The sequence below is a fragment of the Hibiscus syriacus genome, unplaced genomic scaffold, assembly GCF_006381635.1.
Source record: "Hibiscus syriacus cultivar Baekdansim isolate YM2019G1 unplaced genomic scaffold, ASM638163v2 tig00005459_pilon, whole genome shotgun sequence".
Taxonomy (NCBI): domain Eukaryota; kingdom Viridiplantae; phylum Streptophyta; class Magnoliopsida; order Malvales; family Malvaceae; genus Hibiscus; species Hibiscus syriacus.
This window is the reverse complement of record NW_024062058.1, coordinates 1,534,226-1,559,646: the sequence shown is the minus strand read 5'-3', so window position 1 is coordinate 1,559,646 and position 25,421 is coordinate 1,534,226. Positions and strand designations below refer to the sequence as shown.

Here is a 25,421-nt window from a genome sequence, read left to right as displayed (position 1 = left end):
TTGGAAAAACATTCTAAAGTATTTAAAAGATATTTTTAATATAATTTGAACTTAAAAGACTCATTTTAAAGTTTTGATAAGTTTAGAAACATTGAACACATATCTTTCAAATTTAGTTGGTCTTTGAATTATTTTTGAAAATTTGAATAAATTTAATTTAGTCCAGCAAACATTTGCCTTTATTTGTTATATCAAAATATAAATTCTTTTGGCTTCGTGTTGGGGTGAGGAGAGGAAAGTTTTTGGGTCCTTTTGGCTTCCTCCGGCCGCCAGCGCCACCGCGAGCTCCACTGTGGCCTTCTTTTCCCGAGGGGAGGGTTGAGAGGTCTGGACTCTTTCTCTTTGTTTTTCTGTGAAAGAGAGGAATGGGGAAACGGAGAAGTAAGCTGTTTTGAGGATTAAATACGCAACAAGAAACGACACCGTTTCGCAGCCCCCTCAACGTGTTTTCATACTTGGGGTAAATCCCCATATTTTTTTACTGTTGTACATTGTCTTTGAATGAAATTTATGCTATTTTATTTCAAGCCTCTAGTTTTAATTATTTTATTTAATCACTAGTTTATATATTACGTTATGTTTGTGATGACATTCGATTTTGGCCATGACATTTATAAAAAATATTTTAGTCACTGCTTCTTATTTGGTTAATTATTATTCGACATTTGTTGTTTGTTTTTTTATTGTTGTTAAAGTAATTGGAATATCCTTTTTCAACTATTATCGGCAGCTTTGGAAGCATCGTTGTAATGTTTTGTTTGAAAAAAACTTTGTCGAGAAGGAGGATTTGGTGCTTCGCTCTCGTTGTTTAGCTGAGGAATTTAAAGCAAGTAATGCAACCGCAATGTCAATGGGAGTGGTGGGTCACGATCTATGAATGCTGACAACTTACGATGGAAAACTCCCGCTGGTTAGGTTAAGGCGAATGTGGATGGAGCTTGTGGTTTACAGAGCAACGATGCTGCCGTGGGTGGCATCCTCCGAAATAGTCAGGAGATTGGTTGTTTGGCTTCACTAAAAGTTTGGGTAAAGGTTCTATCCTTATGGCTGAATTATGGGTTGTTTTTACATGCTCTCATGTTTGGCAGATGGATTTTCGTCGAATTGAACTTGAGTCGAATAATATGGAAGTTGTTCGGCTTCTTAACAATCGTTCCACCAGCCAAGTAAATGATTTGCTAGTAGAGGAATCGCTGGAGCTGCTGTCTGGGAAGTGAGAATTAGCTTTGGCCGACGTAACTTCAAATACGTTAGCAGCATTGTGCCGTGGTTTGCCGATTGGTGAGCAATGCTTTGAGGAACCTCCAATTGAGGTGCTTCCGATGCTCAGGAAAGAGCCGTTTCATGTCCCATTTCTGATCCAAATGAGAGAGAGACAAACCAGGAAAGGTGTGAGTTTAGAAACTCACATAATACGCAGTGAGTAGATCCGAGTGGATAGGATAGTTAAAGATTTTGTTTTGTTTCAGATTTTATCGAGTTTGTGTGATCTCGTTTGTTTGACTATGTTTGTCTTGGTGAGCTTCGCTTGTAGTTTATTATTGTAAATGCTACTATGAGTAATTTTTTTCTCCGATTAGGTTTAGGGGATTTTTCATGAGGCCTATGAGAGCATCTTCCCTTTTATATATATATATAAAGAAATCAATCAAACATTAATAAAATAAAATCTAAATTAAGAATCTACTTTTCAATATTTACGGGCACGATGAACTCCAACTAAGTTTTTAAATAAACAAGATTTTATTCTTAAATTTGAAATTTTATTTTTGTATAATCATGTACGATTATTAATTGACTAATTCAGATCGAATACTATAAGTCCAATATGTGAATTACTATGAACTCTTGACAAATATGACATGGCTTATTTGAAAATAAATTTTAAATTTTAATCGGATCATCCTATAAATAAATAAATAAAAATATTTATAATGATATCTATAATTTAATAAATAATCTCAAAAGATAAATGAAAACAACGACGAAACAAAACATGTCAAAAGTTGTAGGAAAACACGTCATAAAAGTATATAAAAATGTATATCATACAAGTAGACTTATATAAAAAAATAAAGATGTGATATAAGAAAACAAAAGGATAATAAAAATACTACGGTCGGTAACTAACAAAGTTAATGTCGTGCCGATCAGTAAAGATAAAAAAAAATGAGAGAAAACTTCTACTTACTTTTTTTATAAGCAGAGAACAAGTAAATACATATGGATGAGGGCCAGCCTCTTTAATTTTTAATTAATTTGTTGATAATCACATATATGTAAACACGTCTAATTACTTCTCAAATTAATTAATTTGTGGATTGCTTATTTAGTGTCCAAACAATCGTGGTTGGAAATTAGTTTTGAAAACTTTCAAATTTATGATAATATTTAATCTTAAAGATTGTGTTTCTTTTGATAGTTATTTATATAATGAAGGGAAATCAAAATGTAATATACATTAATGTAAAATTAAACGAGATTTATGTATTTTTATATATAAAAAATTAACCGTTAAATTTAATGTTTTATTCACGTGGATTATCTGTTAACTTTTGAGTAAATTAAAAACTTTAATCATATGTTTCACGCAAGAAGTTTTCAACAATTGAATATATATTATTTTGAATCGACATGATAAAAGTATTAGATTAATTTAAAAATCAATATGCACGACAAGCGTAATTGTATTAGTAAATTGAAGAGTTTAATTGTTAAAATATTAATCATAGAAAAATGTGTGAATATGAGTGGAACTCAATCAGTTTATAATAGTATAAGTAGGTCCTCCTTTTTTTAATTGCTCATCTTGATTTTCTTTAGGTAGAGAAAGAAATAAAATTAAAATTATCCTATAAAATTGTCAATTCTCTTTAACAGGAGGACTATAAATGAAAATATACATTCAACTAATTTTTAGTTTTCCATTTTGTGATTTGATCACTAATTGTCCATTTATCCCATTCCCGTTGATGGTTGGCTGGTAACCTGTTTATTTGATAAGAAACCAAAGCATATGTAATCAGAAACGTAACTAATTTAGTAATTATGCTTAAGCACAAACAACCACCATTTTTTACACATGCATAACATAGTACACGTACACTTTTAGATACGTTGATTTTTAAAACATATTGTAAGATTCAAGATTTCTAATGATCGTTCATGGTATGTTCTTAGCCATAAACAATCCACAGAGTTTAAACATAAACTAAAAATGTGTATTGAAATTAACGATCTAAGTAGTGATCGACGGATGATGGGCATATTTCAGTAGATTGGCTTCACACGCATCTGAAAAGGGGTGGTCGTACTCTTTTTCCGCAGAGTGTGATTATGTAGTAAGGTAAACGTTAATGGAGGGCGGTACTTGGGTGGGAGTGTATCTTTGAGATAATCACAAAGGCATCGAGTAGCTTCAAGATCAGTGAAACCAATGGCGGCGCAACAGTGCTGTTTGGGTTAGGCTTTGGGATCGAAAACAATAGGAGGTACATGGTGGTCACATTACGAATGCAAGTATTTACGTTTGGGGTATTTCTATTGCAGGTAGCTGGTGGAGGTGAGGTGGAGGGGGAGGTGGAGGTGGAGGGGGAGGGGGGGGGGAGAGGGAGGGGGAGGGGGAGGAGTAGGTGGAGGGGTAGGAGGTGTACGTGGAGGGGAGTAGGAGCAGGGGGAGGGGGAAGAGGTGTGCTAGGAGGGGGAGTAGGTGGGGGGAGTAGGAGCAGGGGGAGGGGGAAGAGGTGCGCTAGGAGGAGGAGTAGGTGGAGGGTAGGAGGTGTACGAGGAGGGGGAGTAGGAGCAGGGGGAGGGGAAGAGGTGCGCGAGGAGGGGGAGTAGGAGGAGGAGGAGGGGGGAAAGGTGCGCGAGGAGGGGGAGTAGGTGGAGGATAGGAGGTGGAGGAGGGGGAGTAGGAGCAGGGGGAGGGGGAAGAGGTGAGCTAGGGGGGAGTAGGGGAGGTGGAAGAGGTGTACGAGGAGGGGGAGTAGGAGCAGGGGAGGGGGAAGAGGTGCGCGAGGAGGGGGAGTAGGTGGAGGGGTAGGAGGTTGTACGAGGAGGGGGAGGAGGCGTGTTCGGAGAAGGAGGTTTATTCGGAGGGAAAGGTAAACAGGGCGGGAATTGTGGAGAGAGAAGGATTCAATGGGAGGTGGTGGCCGTGGAGGAGGGGGAGGAGGACGACGGTTACTAGGAGGGGGAGGGGGACGACGGTTACTAGGATTGGGAGGGAGAATTTTGAGAACATACTAATGTAAAGAGAAAAAAATTGAGAAAAAGAATAAAAGTTATTGGTGTTAAAGCCTTGGAAGCCATAATTGGAAGAGAAATCATAAGACTTTACTCCATTAAGTGCTTACAAGTACCTTATGTTACATGAAATGTAAGTGGTGATGCACAAGATTGATATGCAAAGGTATTTATAGAAGAAGATAGCTACTAGAGATTTAAAGATTTTAGGTCACCATTGATGCATTTTGGCAAGTTTTGTACAAACATATCGAATGCAATTGGCAGTATAATACCTTGAAGTGAATTCTATTGCAACTTGTTAAGTTTTGTAAAATTCTTTTTCTAGTAAAACATAAATTTTAATACATATTGGTAATAAGATGTATGATGTTTTCAATTGTCATCTTTGTTTCATCTCTTCGTTGGAGTTTTAAATGTCGAAATATCTACAAAGAAAATAGAGTAAAAATTTATATGACACACAGTTGCTACTAATTTTTCTTTTTTACTTTGAGGTTAGGTTAACCTGGGTTAGTAAAAATATTATAATTATTTTAAATGATAAATTTTAAATTTATACATAAATATTGATTAATGTGCAATTAAGTTAGTATATAGTTATATATATAGAGGAAAGAATCCAATTACATAGTGTAAAATTTTTAGCAGATTAATAACTCAGATACTAGTGGTTATATAAAAAAAACTTTTAGTTTTACACCTTAAAATAGTTGGATGAGGGAAATCAAAGACTAAGATTAACTTTTTGTTTTTCTTTTTCAGTGATATCTTCTCATTTACTAATGTTAATCTCAGCCTTTGATTTTATCATCCAACGATCATTAAAAAAGTGTAAAAACTAATAAGTTTTAAACAGTAATTGAATCACGGCCTATACATACATATATATATATATATAGAGAGAGAGAGAGAGAATCCAATTACATAATGTAAAAATTTTAGCCGATTAATAAATCAGATACCAGTGGTATATAAAAAAAGTTTTAGTTTTACACCTTAAAATAGTTGAATGAGGGAAATCAAAGACTAAGATTAACTTTTTGTTTTTCTTTTTCAGTGAATATCTTCTCATTTATTAATGTTAATCTCAGTCTTTGATTTCTTATCATCTAATGATCCTAAAAAGTGTAAAAACTAAGAAGTTTTAAACTATGTAATTGAATCGTAGCATATAATATATATATATATATATATATATATATATATAGAGAGAGAGAGAGAGAGAGAGGGGTTCCAATTACACCGCGTAAAACTCTTTACTTTGCATCTTTTTAGGATAATTGGATGAGAGAAATAAAGGATGAGATTAATAGTAGAAAATAAGAATATATTAATTAAGAAAAAATAAGGAGTTAATCTTAGCGTTGGATTGAGGGTCTTTCCGTTTTACGCCTTTTTAGGAGCAGTCTTATTCCTTTTTTAGGAGTCTTCTTTCTCCTTTTCTCTAAGTAAGATTACGAGTAGATTTACGATTTATAAAAAAATTACCTTTAATTTTCACAAATAAAATTAATATATAGATAATTTAATTAGTATCGCATACATAATTTAATGAAATTAAGCATTTGAAAGTTTTTTGCAAGTCTAATCATCTAAGGTGTGGTTTATCTCTTTGTTGATTTGGATTCTATATTGGCACTTTCATGGTTGGCAATGAATTTTTTTTGCATGTCCTCACTGCATTTGTGTTTTTCTCTCCTTAATTTAGTGTCTTTGTGGTTATTATTTAACAATAAAATTCATTTATGGTTAAAATGTTGTTATTATCATTCAAATTTTGAGACTGTATATAGTTTAAAATTTTAAATAAATTTATATCATTATAATTTTAAAATTATGTTCATATTTCAAAAGTTTTAAATTTTCATATATTTAAGAAATATAAGATTCTTAGATTTGTTTTAAGCTGTTGCCAAGAAACAATGAAAAAAATATCAGAATAAATTTTTGATAATGATTGAAGAATTAAACAGAATATTAACCGCTGCTACAAAATAATTATTTTATAATATTTTAATAAATTTAATAATTATTTTATGATTTTTGAAAGTTTGCTAATTATTTAGTTGATCTAGTGGGATGAGGCACTAGATCCCTTAAGCAATGTCAGGAGTTTGAATCATAGCGTTTGCGAATAGAGAAAACTAGGATGGGAGGGTCGCCCTCGCCTTTACCTGATCTGGATTAGTCGGTCTATAAATCAGAAATCAGTGATTAATTAAAAAAGAAGAAGACTACTAATGCATTCGGTTCCCAGAGAATCCGTGTACTCCTTTGGCTCATTCTCCACGAGAAGCTTCTTACTAATCAGGAGCGGTTCCGACGTGGTTTATCCATGAGCTCAACGTGCCTCTCTGCAATAACCTAGAGGAGTCCCTCTCCATGTATACGGGACTGCCCAGCAGGCACCTCTGCCTGGAAATCATTGCTTCCGCCGAATCTCAGGGTATCCTTTTGATTGGATCTCTTCTAATTGGGCGTGTAACACTAAGCTTCCAAACCAGCGAATTTCATGGTCCACGTTCGCCTAGCAAATTTGGAAAAGGCGAAATTGTTTAGTGTTCACTGATAATAGTCTTTCATGGTCGAAACACTTTGAGAACTGCTTATTCTTCCCACTTGTCCAGTGAATGACGAAAAACTTTGCTTCAGTGGTCTCCGCCCGCGCACGTCGTTTATTGCCTCAATACGGACGCTTTGATCGATAACCATACTGGTTTTGGCGCAGCTGGTGGTGTTCTCCGTCAAAAAAATTTCAAGTTTAAGTATCAAAACGGATCAAAAATGGTAATTTAACTACTAAACGTGTAATTTAACCTAATTCTTAAGGGCGTTTCTTCACAAAAAATTATGGTAGGAATCTTTTAATAAAATTATTTTATCGTGTTCGGTTTATTAGGATTTTTTCTAATAAAAAATGTTCGATATCACCGGTTCGTTTTTTCAACAAATGGTAGAATATCATTCTCATCTAAATTTTATATATAAATAATTTTATCATTTTAGACTAAAATACTCTCAATAATATATTTTGTTCATAATTCTACTCTTACATTCTCATATTATATTCTCAATATTATTTAAAAACGTTCATAAACAACTCTTAAAATGTCATCAATGTTGGTTTGGTATCAAACAGATTGAATAATGTAATATTTGAATGTCATTTATTGTTTTTAGTCAAATAGTTGTGACTGAAAATGTACTAATCTATCAATTTTGGTCTATTTTAGTACTTAAACTTTTATTTTTTTCAAACTTAACATTGAATTTTGAACGGTATTAAAATGAAACAAAAACTAAAATTTTAACGACGTGGAAGTAAAATGAAATAAAAAACTAAACTTTAGGTATAATTTTGAAAAAAATTGAAAGTTTAGAAACTAAACGAACCAAAACTGATAATTTAAGTATTAAACACGTAATTTACCCAAAACTTTAACATGTATCTGAAAATTTATTTTAAAAATGTTAAATGTATTTTCATTGAATATCATCGAATGAGATCAGAGTATTGACGCCAAACTTTTAGATGTATTTTTATTGATTTTGAGTGAGCTTCGTGAAAAATTAATTCGGGGAGAAGAAAGAGAAGTGAAATATAACATTTTGGTATCAATCTCGTTGTGAATGACGATTGATTGAACCAATGAGTGACATCGACAGCTAAAGTAGTTGTAGGGACCAAAATGATACATAATCTAAAGTTATGTACCTAAACAGGAATCATTTTATTGTTTAGTGGAATCATCGATACTCAAACTTAAATTTATAGGAAGAAAAAGACAGCATCTAGGGATGGGCAATGTCGAGCCAGGACAGGTATTTGGCTAACCCAAATCGACCTGAGTTTAGGAAGGCTCCCCTGACACAATTTTAAGGTTAAAACCTACCCTCGACCTCATATGACATAAAATAAAAATACATTTTTATATATACATAAGGACATAACTAAAAAAAATTATAGAGGATCATCACATTCAATACGAACTTGAATGATTGATACAGTCAGTACCATATATTTGTTGTAATGTTTGCATCTTCCAATCTGTCTTTATTTTGGTACGCTAATTTTATGACGTATTTTATTTTACTATTGATGTATGAATCACTAAATTGATGCTTGTTACTTTGACACAGTTTTTGATGTCATTTGTATATTTGATACACTAATTTATGACGTATTTTATTTTACTATTGTATGAATCTTACTAAATTGATGCTTGTGTTACTTTGACACAGATTATTTGGTATTTTGTATTTAGGTTTGATATCTTAAATATGTATTATTGTTTTGGACATATTATGATTTTAAAGTATTAAGAATGTTTTGGATATTTTATGCAATCCACTAGATCTAGTCGTAACATACATGTTGGGTCTAGGGATTACAATATGATTGGATTTGGATCTCATATTCATCACTAACTACGTCATCAAATTGTTAACAATTTAATTTTTCAGTTATAATTGAATTCAAAATGAAAGTTTATTACTAATTTGAAACATTTTAAATTCAATAACATATTGATACAAATGCTAAAATTTATACTATGTATGTCATACGGTGCTGGAGCACCTCACACACTAGTAGCAAATTCTAGCAGTCCGCGCCTTATTTAAAAACTAAATGAATGAGTACGTACATTGCATTAATCTACATTAATACGTTCCATAGTATTGCATTCATATTAACTCTTATTTAAGGCTATTCATGTCTTTAAAAGAACGATAACTGCATTATAATTTCAAGAAACAATAATTTTATTTTAAAAATCCTTAATCTGTGAGGCTTGGTTAAAACCCAAAATAAATCCCATTTTCATTGTTTTAGGTTTGTATTCGAAATTCTCTTTTATCCCATTTTTTGTTATTAATTATATTGTGAGCCCTATTTTTTATTGTTAATTATACTTGTCCCCTTAAACTAAAATCCTTGCTCCGTCACTGTCTTCAAGCTTAAGTTATTTACAAAATCCCTAGTTTGTTTCCGGTTCACGTAGGTTTTCATATGAAGATGTAACTCCCCAAAATTTGAAATAGAATTTGATGGATTAAGTTGATTTTTGACTAATTATTATTTTAATCAATTTTAAATGACTTTTGATGTAATAAAGTATTCGATTGTTTCTTTATAAATATGACTTTTCAAATATGATGTCAAATATTTTACAAATTTATTGTATCAAGTATCTCCTAATAGTTTTGAACATTGAGTGAATTTTGAAAATGATTTTAAATATTGAATCAAGGTCCTAAAGTGATTTATGTATATCTCAAATTAAAGTGATATATATATATATACTTACACTGTGTAAACTTTTTAGTTTTACACTTTTCTAGGACAATTGAATTGAGAGAAATCAAAGGCTGCGAATAACTCGTTATTTCCCCCCTAAGAATATCTTCTTATTTTTTATTGTTAATTTCAACTTTTAATTTCTATCATCAAATGGTCCTAAAAAGATGTAAAACTAAAAAAGTTTTACACAATTTAGTTGGATTCCCATATTGATTAGGATCCACTTACACCTAGTGTAAAACTTCTAGTTTTACACCCTTTTAGGATCATTAGATGAGAGAAAATCGGCTAAGATAAAGTCCTTGTTTTATTTACCAGTGAATATCTTTTCATTTCATACTGTTAATCTCAGTGTTTGATTTCCCTCAGCCTAATGGTCCAAAAAATGTGTAAAACTGGAAGAGTTTAATACAATGTATATATGGGTTAGGATCCAATTACACCTGGTGTAAATTTTTAGTTTTACACCCTTTTAGGACCGTTAGATTGAGGAAAATCAATGGTTGAGATTAACTCCTTGTTTTTTTCCTCAGTGAATATCTTCTCATTTCCTGTTGTTTATGTTGGGCTCGATGAAGTTCGTTCGATAAACTGCATTATAATTTCAAGAAAACAATAATTTTATTTTAAAAATCCTTAATCTGTGAGGCTTGGTTAAAACCCAAAATAAATCTCATTTTCATTGTTTAGGTTTGCATTCGAAATTTGTCTTTTATCCCATTTTTTGTTATTAATTATACTGTGAGCCCTATTTTTTATTATTAATTATACTTTGTCCCCTTAAACTAAAATCCTTGCTCCATCACTGTCTTCAAGCTTAAGTTATTTACAAAATCCCTAGTTTGTTTCCGGTTCACGTAGGTTTTCATATGAAGATGTAACTAATCTATCAGTTTTGGTCCATTTTAGTACTTAAACTTTCAATTTTTTCAAACTTAACATTGAATTTGAACGGAGGTACTAAAATGAAACAAAAACTAAAATTTTTAACGACGTGGAACTAAAATGAAATAAAAACTAAACTTTAGGTATGATTTTGAAAAAAAATGAAAGTTTAGGAACTAAAAAGAACTAAAACTGATAGTTTAAGTACTAAACTAAATCCTTGCTCCATCACTGTCTTCAAGCTTAAGTTATTTACAAATCCCTAGTTTGTTTCCGGTTCACGTAGGTTTCATATGAAGATGTAACTAATCTATCAGTTTTTGGTCCATTTTAGTACTTAAACTTTCAATTTTTTCAAACTTAACATTGAATTTGAACGGAGGTACTAAAATGAAACAAAAACTAAAATTTTAACGACGTGGAACTAAAATGAAATAAAAACTAAACTTTATGTATGATTTTGAAAAAAAAAAAGTTTAGGAACTAAAAAGAACTAAAACTGATAATTTAAGTACTAAACTAAAATCCTTGCTCCATCACTGTCTTCAAGCTTAAGTTATTTACAAATCCCTAGTTTGTTTCCGGTTCATGTAGGTTTTCATATGAAGATGTAATCTATCAGTTTTGGTCTATTTTAGTACTTAAACTTTCAATTTTTTCAAACTTAACATTGAATTTGAACGGAGGTACTAAAATGAAACAAAAACTAAAATTTTTAACGACGTGAAACTAAAATGAAATAAAACTAAACTTTAGGTATGATTTTAAAAAAAAATGAAAGTTTAGGAACTAAAAAGAACTAAAACTGATAGTTTAAGTACTAAACACGTAATTTACCCAAAAACTTTAACATGTTATCTGAAAATTATTTTAAAAAATTTTAAATGTATTTTCATTGAATTATCATCGAATGAGAACAGAGTATTAAACGTCAACTTTAGATGTATTCATTGATTTTGAGTGAGCTTCGTGAAAAACTAATTCGGGGTGAAGAAAGAGAAGTGAAATGTAAACATTTTGGTATCAATCTCGTTGTGAATGACGATTGATGATGATGACCAATGATTGACCGACATCGACGGCTGAAGTAGTTGTAGGGACCAAAATGATACATAATCTAAAATTCAATGCCTAAAAGGAAGTATTTTAATGTTTAGTGGCATTATCGATGCTCAAACTAAGCGGATCGATACATTGGTACAGTATATTTTGTTGTAATGTTTGCATCTTCTAATCTTTCTTTATTTTGTGGCACACGTATATTTTGATACACTGATTTTATGACGTATTTTATTTTACTATTGATGTATGAATCATTACTAAATTGATGCTTGTGTTACTTCGACACATATTATTTGGCATTGTATTTACGAGTGATATATTATATCTATATTACTGTTTTGGACATATTATGATTTTAAAATATTAAGAATGTTTTGGATATTTTTATACAATCTGCTAGATCTAGTCGTAACATACATGATGGGTCTAGGGGATTACAATATGATTGGATTTGGATCTCATATTCATCCCTGACTGCATCATCAAATTGTTAACGATTTAATTTTTCAGTGTTATAATTGAATTCAAAATAAAAGTTTATTACTAATTTGAAACATTTTAAAACTCAATAACATATTGATACAAATGCTAAAACTTATACTATGTATGTCATACGGTGCTGGGGCACCTAACAAGCTAGGAGCATTCTAGCAGTCCGTGCCTTGATTTTAAAACAAAATGAATGAAGTACGCACATTGCATTAATCTACATTAATACGTTCCATACTAGTTGCATTCATATTAACTCTTATTTAAGGTTATTCATTTTCCTTTAAAAGAACGACAAACTGCATTATATTTTCAAGAAAACAATAATTTTATTTTAAAAATCTTTATTATGTGAGATTAGGTTAAAACCCAAAAAATAAATCCCATTTTCATTGTGAGGGATTCAGAATTTAACATCATACGAAGTTCAAGTAATACCTCTAACAAAAAACAAAATATCTCTAAAGATAATTTTGACTTTTCCAAATATCCTAATTAATTAATGATCAAAATATGACTTCGAAATAATAAATTTATAAAAATTATCCATTAATATTTATAATGGTTCAAAATATGATTTTTAAAAAAACCTTAGGGACGGAGTATTCCCAAGTTTTTTATTATTAAGAATTATATAGGGATAAATACCCATTTAATCCTTCAAGTTTTGATTTATTTTGATTTTGCCCACCATTTTTTATTATTAATTATATTATGTCCCCTATTTTTTACTATTAATTATACTTTGCCCACTTGAACTAGAATCCTGGTTCCGTCCCTGTCTTCAAGCTTAAGTTATTTACAAAATCTCTAGTTTGTTTCCGGTTCATGTAGGTTTTGATATGAAGATGTAACTCCCCAAATTTTTGAAAAACGAATTTGATGGATTAAGTGTGATTTTCTTGACTAATTATTATTTTAATCAATTTTCAATGACTTTTGATGTAAGAAAGTATTCGATTGATTCTTTATAAAATCTGACTTGTCAATACGATGTCAAATATTTTACAAATTATTTGTATCAAGTATCTCCTAATAATTTGAACATTGAGTGAATATTTTGAAAATGATTTTAAATATTGAATCAAGATCCTAAAACTCTTTTAGTTTTACACTTTTTTAGGACAGTTGAATTGAGGGAAATCAAAGGCTACCATTAACTCGTTATTTTTTCCTAAGAATATCTTCTTATTTTTTATTGTTAATCTTAACTTTTAATTTCTCATCCAATGGTCCTAAAAAGATGTAAAACTAAAAATGTTTTACACAATTTAGTTGGATTCCCATATGGATTATGATCCACTTACACCTAGTGTAAAACTTCTAGTTTTACACCCTTTTAGGATCATTAGATGAGAGAAAATTGGCTAAGATTAAGTCCTTGTTTTATTTACCAGTGAATAACTTTCTATTTTATACTGTTAATCTCAACGTTTGATTTCCCTCAGTCCAATGGTCAAAAAAATGTGTAAAACTGGAAGAGTTTAACACAATGTATATATGGGTTAGGATCCAATTACACCTGGTGTAAATTTTAGTTTATACCCTTTTAGGACCGTTAGATTGAGGAAAATCAATGGTTGAGATTAACTCCTTATTTTTTTCCTCAGTGAATATCTTCATTTCCTGTGTTTATGTTGGGCTCGATGAAGCTCGTTCGATCAACCGAAATATGCCAAGAGGGGGTTAATTGGGGTTTTTTGAAGTTTAGGGAGTAAGGAATATAAAGATAGAAAAATTTGCATAATGATTTATAGTGGTTCAACTCCCTCAATGTAGTCTACATCCACTACCTAAGCTCCTCACTTAGGATTTTTCAACAAACACACTAATTTATTCTTTCTTTTTCAAGGATAAAGAGATAACTTTTTACAAACTCCCTAGATTTTCAAAGTCCTAACTAGAACCAAAACCTCTTTATAAAGGAAAAGAATTGTAAATAAGAGAACCTCTAAAAAGGAATGTGTTTACAAATTAAAGCTCACAAAAACACAAAAATTTATAAGAGAGAGAAATAAAGAATGAAAATTTTTTCTCTTGTGTTTGATTGCTTGGATAAGTGTTGTCCAACCTTTGTTTTTATATGTTGGAATGAGTTACTAGTCGTTTCTAGCCGTTTGGGAAGGTTTGTAGCATTTGGAAGACTTTCTGCACACAAAGTTTCATAACTCTGGGAAAGTTTCGGAACTCTTCGAAAGAGTCGTTGGAAAAATATGACCATTGGAGCCAAAGTATCGAAACTTTAGGGAAAGTTTCGAAACTCTTAAAAAGTATCAAAACTTTTTGGACTATTGTCTTGGAAAGTTTCGAAACTCTTGTATAAGTTTCGAAACTTCTGGTTAAAGCTTGTTTAAATGATAGTTTTGACATTTTTAGAAAAACAATACTTTGAAAAACATTCTAAAGTATTTAAAAGATATTTTTAATATAATTTGAAATTAAAAAACTCATTTTAAAGTTTTGATAAAGTTTAGAAACATTGAACACGTATCTTTCAAATTTAGTTGGTCTTTGAATTATTTTTGAAAATTTTGAATAAATTCATTTTAGTCCAACAAACATTTTGCCTTTATTTGTTATATCAAAATATAAGTTCTACAATCTCTCCCTTTTCGATATAATAAAACATTTAAAAAAATAGTTTTTTGGCAAAAGCTCCCCTTATCAAAACATTTAATAAAAAAGAGAAATATTTTAGAAAATATTAAAGCCCCCTTTTTCATTCTTGAAATTGAATTTTTTAAACATATATGTCTCTCCCTTTTTGTTATATAAAAAATAATTCAAACTTTAGGTTCAAAAATAACAAAGGAGAATAATTAGAGAATCTTAGTATTAAAATCATTTGAAAAATCAAAAGCTCCCCCTCGACAAATGCATTCCAAACAAAAATTTGACTTTAAAATATTGACACTTAAAAGACATTGAATTTCAACAAAGATTAACAAACATGTTAGTAGCATATGAATTCAATAAATACAAGTCTAATATACTTTATGCAATACCAATTGTTGTATTTAAGTGCATGTGCATAAAGCTTTCCAAAAATGTTATGCATTTGAAAAATTGATATCAATTGTTAGAGAGATATCATTTGTAATAAATCATATGCATAAACATTTAAACTAAGGTCAAAAATTAAAATTTGTAAAGACAAAACATTAAAATCAATTTTGACCAAAATTCATTATAATGAACAAACATTTATGAGAAATCGTTAAAATTTTAAAAATGTTCATCACAACACTTTTTAACATACATGAGATAGAAAAACATAAAATTATTTAAAATCAAAATTCATGCTTGCTTAAACTAAATGAGCAACCAATTATGCAAGATAATCAAAATAAGCTTAGAGGTTACCCATTTTATATCAAGTGTGGCTAGAGCATTTGAGTATCTTCACTTTCATTAGCATTACTTCCACACACCTACAAGAGACATTTATTTGGATTTTGGTATCCAAATTGCTTTGGATCCTTGAACATTAGTTTCAATGCCCATTGTTCCCTTTGGAACCCATATTTGTTTAATTTTAAAATGTTTTCCTTTCTTTAAAGGACAAGTACGTTCCAAATGACCATGATAATGATAATGTGAACATTTTTCATTATGAAATTAGATGAATTGTTTAAAATGGTTTCATTTTTTTGTTAAGCATTCAAGCTTAACTTTTAAATCAAATCATTCTTTTTCAAAATTTTCAATTTTTTACTTTTGTAAGCTCTACATAATTTTTAAAAATCCAATTTTGCTTTCAAAAGAAAATCGTTTTCAACTTTAAATTTTGCAATCATTTTCTTGTATTTGGAGTTCATGGTCTCAAACTCAAAAAATAATTCAGCGTATGCATCTTGTAACTTATTAAAAGAATATGAATTAGATTCACTGGAATTAGAAGATACATTGTGCTCTTCAAGAGCCATTAAGCACACTACCTTTGGTGGTTCTTCTTTCTTGTCACCGTGAAGTTCTTCGAGCTTATTCCAAAGCTCCTTGGCATTTGAACAAGAAGAAACGCCTTCATAAACATCAGGACCAAATGCACAAAACAACATGTGCATGGCCTTGGCATTTTGTTGGGTGTTATTTCATTCTTGGTCATTCCACTCCATCTTCTTCGTGAAGAAGAGTAGTCGTTCTCGATCATCTCTCATGCATCAAGATCATTGGATTAGGTGAATAGCTTCATTAATTTCTTCCAATTACGGTAGTTAGCTCCATTGAAGTATGGAGGCTTGTCGATCGATTGAGAGTCTTCCATGTGGAACGAGCGGAGGTAGAAGTCATCTTCTCGGTTGTGATGAAAATAGATAGAGCTTATTCAATAATCGTCTCAATATTGTTAGATCTTCTATCGAGTCACACTCTGACACCAATTGTTGGGTTGGATGAAGCTCTTTCGATCAATCGAAATATGCCAAGAGGTGATGAATTGGCTTTTTGAAGTTTAGGACTATCTATATAATCTCTATTTATAATTTTATATCTATTTGGATTCTTCATTTTCTTTTAAATATGTGTCTAATACTTGTATATGGCAGCATACTTAACATGAATATAGCTAAGGGTATGATTCTTATTATAAGAACATTTTCAAATTTTAAGCATACTCACGTCAACTATACATTTAGGTCTGGATAACATAGCTCTTCATGTTTCACTTACCTATAGTTCAGCTTGAAATTCCAATGCTTAATGGATGGAAAGTCCATGAAAATCAGCAATAGTTTAAACTAAAGTGAAAAAAAAAAGGGCCGAAAGGAAACGCATCAAGAACGGAATTCAGTTGAAAAAATTCATTTTGTTAGTATTTTTTGTTTAAAAAGAGTAAAATTGATTCGCTAGCTCGCCCTCCTTATTCATGACTTTGCCCCTAAATAACAGAATCCTTAAAAAAACATAATTCCACCGAAATCCCAATAATATGATGCATCTGCAAATAAGTTGAAATCGTAAAGTTGCACATCCAAACAAAACGGAACGAAGTTCAAAATTTCCATTGAAATTATCATTAAAAAGGATAAGACAAATGACAGCAAATTATAAACCAAAGTAAACGCGAACTGATTCACAATTGACCTAGACACATCCTTGACATTTACACAACGAAAAAAAGAAGAAGGTTGGGAAACATAAGAAACAAACCCCGGAAGACGTAAGAATCAAACGTTGAGCTTATCTGCGGTGAGGTGGGCCCCAGCGACTGGCTCTGCAAAAGATCGTGGCTCGTCGTGGATCACGGGCTTGATAAGCATGAGAGGGCGGTCCTTGGCTTCCTCTTCATCATCGAAATCGGTGGTGCTGAGGTTAATACAGGAACACCTCTCCAATGAAGCAAAAAATGCAGACGCCATGCTACTGCCCACCCAGCTAGCCATGCGATCAAGCTTGTCGCGTGATACGAAACTGCCGCTGCTTTCCATCGCCTAATTGATCGAATCTTTTGGGTATACAGAGATGGATTAGTGGGAGAATGAACTAGTTTTCCTTTCTATTTGGTGATTCTGTTCGTTGGCGTAAAGTTAAGCGGCTGCCATTGCTCTCTAGTTTTCAACTATCCAATTTGTCTGTTATTTATGTTTTGTTTATGAACTGATGGTTTTGGGCACTGGCCGAAAAAAGAAAAACTAATGGATTTGGGCCCTTGGGTACATTCTCAATCACCACCAACATTTGGATACTTTGACATCATCAAGTACATAAACTATTAAGTTTAGTTTATTTTAATACTTAAACTTTTAATTTTTTTAAAAGCATATATAATATTTAGATTTTGTTTTATTTTAGTACCCCGCCTTTAAAATTTTAGTTTTTGTTTAATTTTAGGACACCATTCAAAATTTAACATTAAGTTTTGAAAAGATTGAATGTTCAGGTATTAAAACGAGCAAAAAATGATAGTTTAGGTATTAAACAAGTTAAGTTTTTAACATGGGAATAATAAAATGAAATGAAAGCTAAACTTTAGGTATGGTTTTGAAAAAATTGAAAGTTTAGGTACTAAAACGGACCAAAACTAATAGTTTAGGTATTAAATGGGTAATTTACACTATTACATATTCTAATTCAATTTATATTGAAGTCCTAAATTAACACATACAACTATGCAACTAACATGCACGAACCAAATTACTTCAGTTGTCAAATGAATGATTGTTATTTCTAGAGGTTTCAACTTCGAGCACCAACGACAGTAACAAAGGTTATTGAGTGTTCATTGTCAAATGATTGAGAGTATTTAGAATAGAGACTACTTTGTAATCACTTTAGCTTAATAAAAAACACTATGCAACTAACATATAATAGAACTATAAAATTTAAAACTATCATATATTTTATATTTCTTTCTATGTAATTTTTTATTGAAAATTTGTTTTCACCATCCGAAATTTTATAAATTCATCTATTCTTAAAATTTTAAAAATTTATATTCCTTAACATAAAATCTTACGTTCGTCCCTGATTATAATACACCATGGTAATAACTTCATCCAAAGAATTTTTTAGATCAAATTCAGTGATTATTCTTGTTCATGAACCTCTAATGATACGTACACATAAAAAAAATTATACAAAGAATGTTAGCATGGCACCTAAATAAGGATGACACGTACAAATCGAGAAATGATCTAAATTCCCTTTGTTCTGTAATCTGGTATTTATAGCAGGTTTCCTTCTCCCTTTTGGATGATATACAACAAATAGTTTATCCAAAAAAAAAATCTTATACCCCCATATGTATTTTAAAATCCTTATTCAAAATTCGTCATTAGAGTCAACCCTAATAGAACTATTTGCATCTCAAGCACTTAAGATGGGTAAAAACCACGTGGGATATGGATCTTATTGACCATATAGAAATCAAAATTGGGTATCATTTTATGCACTTTTGTCAACAATTTTCAAGTATGCCACATTTCAATGTGATATTCCGTGAGACGGTGACGAACCATTGTCTGTTTCGTGAAAAAACCCAACTAATGTCAATGTTGTTAGGCCCACTGTCCTAATAAGTCCTAACGATGTCATTATCCTAATCCTGTCTTTAAGTGGCCGCCTCCCCAACTTCCCACCCCTACCATTTGAATTTTTTTTATCTCCATTCTTGACTTCCTACGCTTTACATTTCCCTTATATACACACACTTGGGCTCTCACAACATGGTGTCCTCAAAAATGGAAACTACTCCGGCAAGGGCAAGAACCCATCAACCCTGCGCCGCTTGTAGGATGCTCCGCAGGCGATGCGACGTTAATTGCATTCTCGCCCCGTATTTCCCCGGCGATGAGCCGGAGGAATTCGCGGGGGTGCACAAGGTTTTCGGTGCCAGTAACGTTATCAAAATGATTCAGGTTGGTTGTTTGTTCTAGTGAATCAATTAGTTGCATGCACGAAGAAACTACGTACATGTTTTGTTTGCTTTGTTGGTTGTGACCAGATGGTGGAGGAAAGGAGCAGGGAGGATGCGGCGAAAGCACTGGTGTACGAGGCGAAAGCGAGGATGAGAGACCCTGTCTACGGCAGCGCCGGGACCATCTTTCAACTGCAGAAGACGGTGCAACAACTTAAAGCGCAGCTTGAATCCACGAATGCTCGAGCGCTGGAATTGCAGCAGCAAAAGGATCAGATGCTGAGTATCTTTTCTTGATGTTGATCATCTTGATCTGCACTCTCTCGTTGAGCATGGCGCTGGTTTTCTCATTGGAATGTGGAGATTCCACGGTCTATGATCCCACCAAATTCTCTTTAGTTTGACCGGATCGAAAACCACGTCAAAATGGAAAGACTGGAACAAACTACAATGAAACTTATGTATACTCCTTAGTCCTTACCATTTATATATTCCATAACTTCTGTTTATGTTTCGTGCCAAATGTTTAGAAAATCCCCATAGAAAATTGAAGTTTTAATTCAGAAAAAAAGGTCAAAGAAAAGGAAAATTCCATACCCCGTTTTCTAAGATGATTCGGAAGAACCCCATACCACACGCAAACTTTTTCCAAGCTTATCTCTATGGTAGGAATCGCTTCTTGATGTTGATCGTAGGTCAAATTTTAATATTAGTCCTTTTACTTTATCTATGTTCTGGATTCGGTCCTTTACTTTAATTAAAATTTTAATCTAAAAATAACTACTAATTATATAAAATCAAATTAGAAAGTCTTTGAAACCAATAATTTCAGTATTAGTCCTTGTACTTTATTTTTGTTATGGGAAATGCTGATATTTGGAGCTTTGAGGCACCGAGGTCTATGAGTTGGGGGTTGAGGAGGATCTTTGCCTTGCGTGGGGAGGTCATTAGCTTCCTTGCTGTAACTCCTCTTAGTGGCAAGCTTGATCCTAAAGTAATTGGACGGAGTCAAGGGAGCATCTCTTCTTTGAATGCTTATTTTCTGTGGATGTTTGGAAGAAGGTGCTTGTGTCCTGCAGCTTTCCCCGCCCTGTTGGTTCGTTGGGGTAGGAAATTGCTTGGGCTGTTGCTCGCCTGAAGGGTAAATCATTACTTACTCTTATGTTAAAGTTAGCTTGGAGTGCTTTCATATATATGGTGTGGGTAGAGAGAAATAATAAAATTTTTGCGGGTAAAACTAGAGCTTGCGTTGGTGTTTTTGACTCTATTAGGGAGGTGGTTCGAATAAAGTTGTATGGGGAGAATATTGATAGGGTTGATCTTGTGAATGAACGGTTGTGCGCAGCTTGGGGCATACTCGCATGAGTAGTTGGTTGTTTGTAACAGCTTTCTGTTGTTTCTTTGGATTAATACATACATAATTATACCCAAAAAATATTTAAATAAATAAAAAAATTATAAATATTAATGTTGATTAAAATATAAAAAATTAAACTTACAAATTGCATATAATAAGTTTGAGCTATTCACTAATACCTAATCCTACGCTGGCCTCACCTGAATGGCTCGTGGTAACATAAGAAATACGATAAAGAAGGGCCCAAGGAAAGAATACCTTTTTTAAAATAAGAAAAAGAAAAGATGACCATTAAAAAATTATTTATATAAATTTAATACCAATTGATGTGAAAAACATTTGAACATTAATGGATCACATCAATGCTTAAATTCAAAGCTTTAAGCGGAAAACAAATACAACACATTAATCAAGCTTGGTTGTGCCATTAATTAAGTTAGATTTGAACTTAATTAAGCCACTATCTCCTAACGGTGTTCAAAAATACCCGCCCTTGGTTGATCCGACCCGTTGACCCGTCAACCCGATTCTTAAAAAAATTAGGTAATATTCTAAAAAAATTACTTGATCAGATCGAGTACCCGACTCGTGATTTTTTCCAAGTAATTGGGTCGGGTTTGAACCGAATTTTTTATAATTGGGTATCCGACCAGGCCTGATTATTTTAATATATATATATATATATATTAATTTAAATTATATTTTTATTTTAGGTTCATATTATTTTTATCTGCAAACTAAGTTTAAATTCTTAAATATTTCTAGGTTTGTATTATGTACTTTTAAATTAAATGTTTTAATTTTCTTAAAAAGTTTTTATTAATTTGTTATGCGATTATTTTTAAATTTTATTCCATGATGTTTATGGGAATTTAAGAATAATCATGGAGTAAATTGCCAACACACAAGTGGTTGAGATTCAAGAATTTGAGATTGTAAGGTCAAGTTTGAATCCTACTACCGCCACTCTTAGTGGGTAACCTATAAATTTATATGTAAATCTCAATTGAATTTTAAGTATGTACTGACTTTTGGATTGTGAGAGCCTTCTGCCCAACCCTGACCTAAACGTTTTTGTACCCAAGATAAAAGAGCAAATAAATTACTCCTATATGTCTCTAATTTCTATACTTAAATATTTAAGGATAAATGATATGATTAATGAATTTTTAAAACATTAATAATTAAATAAGAATAATTTGTTATTTTGTGAACAAAAGAGGAACCAGTAATAAACAATAATTGAGTCAGTTTTAGGCTTGATTTGGTATAACGGATGAAAATAATAAATTATACAAAATCGTTAATTGTATGATTAAGATTTAAAATAAAAAAAAGTGGTTATGAACTTAAATCATTTGGACTTTGAAGTTGTTTGATTAATACTTTTTATGTTTCTTTATTTGCATCATTCATATCAAGCAAAACATTAGAGATGACACAAAAATTTTGATTTGACGACAGGGTTGGAAGGGTCATCTTCGTCTCAGTAGTATCCAATATAGATTAGTCGGTCAATTGATCGGATACCAGTGATAAATCCAAAAAAAATTAATTTGACAAGTTCTATTCGATTAAATTGGGTTTATTTTAATGAAATATAGATTTTGGATCGAGTTAACTTATATTTTTTCTTGAGTTTGATCGGATCAAAATTATATTTAAGGAAACATATCGTGAAATAATTAAAGATTATTTTTTATATTTATATTATATTTTACTAATTAACTTTTTTTATAAAATAATTTTGTAAAACTAATAAATAAGTATTAAAATATGCTATTATATTAAAATAATTAACATTTTATTCAAATATTTTTTTTGTAGTAAAAAATATTTTAAAAACAATAATATATTAAATCAGATGATATTAGAATCAAAATTCTTAAAAAAATTGTTATTTCTAATAAGACTGAGAAAATTAAAATTCGGGCCTGCTTCTAATTGTTTTGGTATGAGTGGAGGTCCTGGAGGATTGATATGCCACTTCCCCCATTTGTATCCTATGTGTCTGACATGAGAAGCGCGGTGTAAACTGAAATCCCAAAGCACATTTGGAATTGAAGGCAATAAACGTTGGATTTGGTATTTGTTGGGTAATATGTATGATGGTTGACCTATAATCGAGATATATTTGCACCCCTATAATTTTTAAATTCCTTTATATTTTATATTTTTTCCTTTGTATTTTTTATTGATTATCTGATTTCGTATCCCCTAAAATTTTATAACTTCACACCTCTAAAAAATTTTAATATAAATTCTTAAATTTACACTCCTAACATAAATTTCTGCATCCGTCCCTGACTATAACTATACTCTTGAAATGCCGATAGAGAATAGTTATTAGTTATACCGGTTACAACTATAACTATACTCTTATCAGTATGATCTAATATGCTTATAGTTATTGGTTGGCGGCTTTTCGAAAAGTATTGATTGATATATGCTTGATGTTAGAAGTGAAACTTTGGGGACATATGAAGGTTTTGGTTGTACAAGAACGTTAGGAGTTAACAAAGTTATTATGAGACCGATAGTATGAAAATATTAAAAAGATAAAAAAAATGATTCGAGGAAATGAAGTTTCATGATCTTGCAACTTGTTTTGACATTCCTACGTAGTAGTTTCGAGGTAAGTGCGATTTTTTTTTTTGCGAAAATAATAAATTGACACTAAACAGAGTATTAACCAACTGTTGAAACAAATTAAAAGTTGTAATAGCTTAAGACTTATCTTTCAAAAAATAAAGTCAAGTGTGACGAGTGCAATCATCAACAAACGTGTCATAATACCGAAAACTATTTGACACTATGCGAGGGATTCCATAGATGAGCAAACACAATTTGAAAGGGAAAATTATAAACAGTATTTGAAGCAGTAAAGGATGGTTTGTGACATTTTCCCATACGACAAGCAACACAAATTTTATTCATTTCTCTAATAACATGTACATCATTTATTTAGCAAACTCAAAAGTAAATTCTTATGAGTAGGATGCCCGATACACCTATGCCACAAAACATAGGTATCAGTTGTAGAAGAAACTAAATTTGCTTCAACGCCATCACATTTTGTGTCTGCTTGCTCCATCGAAAAGGTGTAGAATAAGCACTTTCCTTCCCTCGCAAAAGAATCTCATCAGACAGTTCATCTCTAACATAGCAACTATTAGGTTTGAACTCAAAATAAACCTAATTATCCTTAGCAAGCTTGACATGGAAATCAATTTTTTTGTTATCTTTGGCACATGCAATAAATCGTTTAACACCAAAGTACGAGAAGAAGAGCACAACACAGACCTACCAATATTATTAATATTTGAAGAAACACCATTACCCACAATAAGTTTACTGAACCCCTCAAACTCGCTCTTGTGCATAACACTGTCTACATCATGAGTCACATGATGAGTGGTTCTACAATCAACCACCCACTAATCACGAGAAAAAGATGCAACTTGAGATTGAGGTTGAACACGTCCTTTAGCACAATTGGAACAATTCTCACACCCTGGTGGATGCTTCTTACAGATTCGAGTAATGCACACTGCTCGAGTTCTCCTTAATTATGATTCGAACGTTCAGCAGTTACATCGAAAAAATCATGGTCAAACTGATATCGGCACTGGTCCATCAAATGACCATTCTTGCCATAGAGCCGACACTACAGTCGAGGTCTCCCAAGACCTTATCAACCAGCTCGTCCACCATAATAAGACGTCGAACGTGCACCCCTATGGTTATTAGAGTTATAACCATCACGCAAATCAGAGGATTTGCTTCGAAGCTCGCCCTGTGCAAGACTCGCACTCATGGGCAACGACTCATTATCAGCTTCAAATCCAGCAAGTTGGGTTTTCGCATCGGTCAACATGGAACAAATTTTATCAAGAGACAGCAAGTCCCTTATGGTGGTTATAACCGCCACAAAAGGTTGATCTTCTTGGGGCAAGCCTTTCAAAATACTAACAACGTGCTCAGCCTGAGAGACACCACTACCACATGATGCTAAGGGATCACACAATTCTTTCACATGAGTAAGGGATGTTCACATAGAATCATTACTTTTCTTGAGAGATAGCAGTTTATAGTGCAATCTCATCACTGCAATAGTAGATCAACTAGCAAAGAATTGGAAGACGGTGTTCACACGGCAACCGCAGTCTCCGCGCCAACAAATTGAGGCAGAAGATGAGGACTGATCGTCGACAGTAACCAAGATGCAAGAACACTATCTTGAACGACAAATTCCTCATACAGTCGCTCCACCAATGACTCCGAACCGTAAGCAAAATTTGTTGCTTCCAAAGTAAGAAGTTCATCTCGTCAAAGATTACATTAAACTTCTTGTCAGTAAAGGTCTTGGCATTGCTCGCAGGATACTCCATGAACACCAACTGACAACTAGTGCAGCAAAAGAACCAAAAAGAGAAAGCCTCGGGACCTTAAAACGAATGTACCATAATGAGTTTACTGAAAATACAAAATTGGAGAAAGAGAGTAGAAGAAAGTATTTTCTTATTGTATAATCAATGCTTCAAGTACAAGGCTATATAAAGCATGCACAGCATGCACATCTAGATCTAACAGCGTCTTAACAGGTCAACAACTCAAATAACAACTTTGCAACAACTAATCAATTTACAACACGTGTAATTTCGCTCAATAGGCTGATGGAATGTTTAAATTAGTATGATAAAATTCTCAGATATTATTATTTT

The 25,421-nt window shown here is 32.0% G+C and overlaps 1 protein-coding gene and 2 pseudogenes across 1 annotated transcript; all 3 read left to right on the top strand.

Moving 5' to 3' along the window:
- The first annotated feature begins 3,356 nt into the window (after positions 1 to 3,356).
- LOC120199460 (rRNA 2'-O-methyltransferase fibrillarin-like) lies at positions 3,357 to 3,840 on the top strand. Its single transcript, XM_039200528.1, has 2 exons — positions 3,357 to 3,374; positions 3,550 to 3,840. The coding sequence occupies exons 1-2, from the start codon at positions 3,357 to 3,359 to the stop codon at positions 3,838 to 3,840; spliced, it is 309 nt and encodes a 102-aa protein (XP_039056459.1).
- Positions 3,841 to 18,519: 14,679 nt separating this feature from the next.
- On the top strand, positions 18,520 to 18,628 carry LOC120199660 (annotated as a pseudogene).
- Positions 18,629 to 19,164: 536 nt separating this feature from the next.
- LOC120199406 lies at positions 19,165 to 19,872 on the top strand (annotated as a pseudogene).
- The last annotated feature ends 5,549 nt before the right edge of the window (positions 19,873 to 25,421 follow it).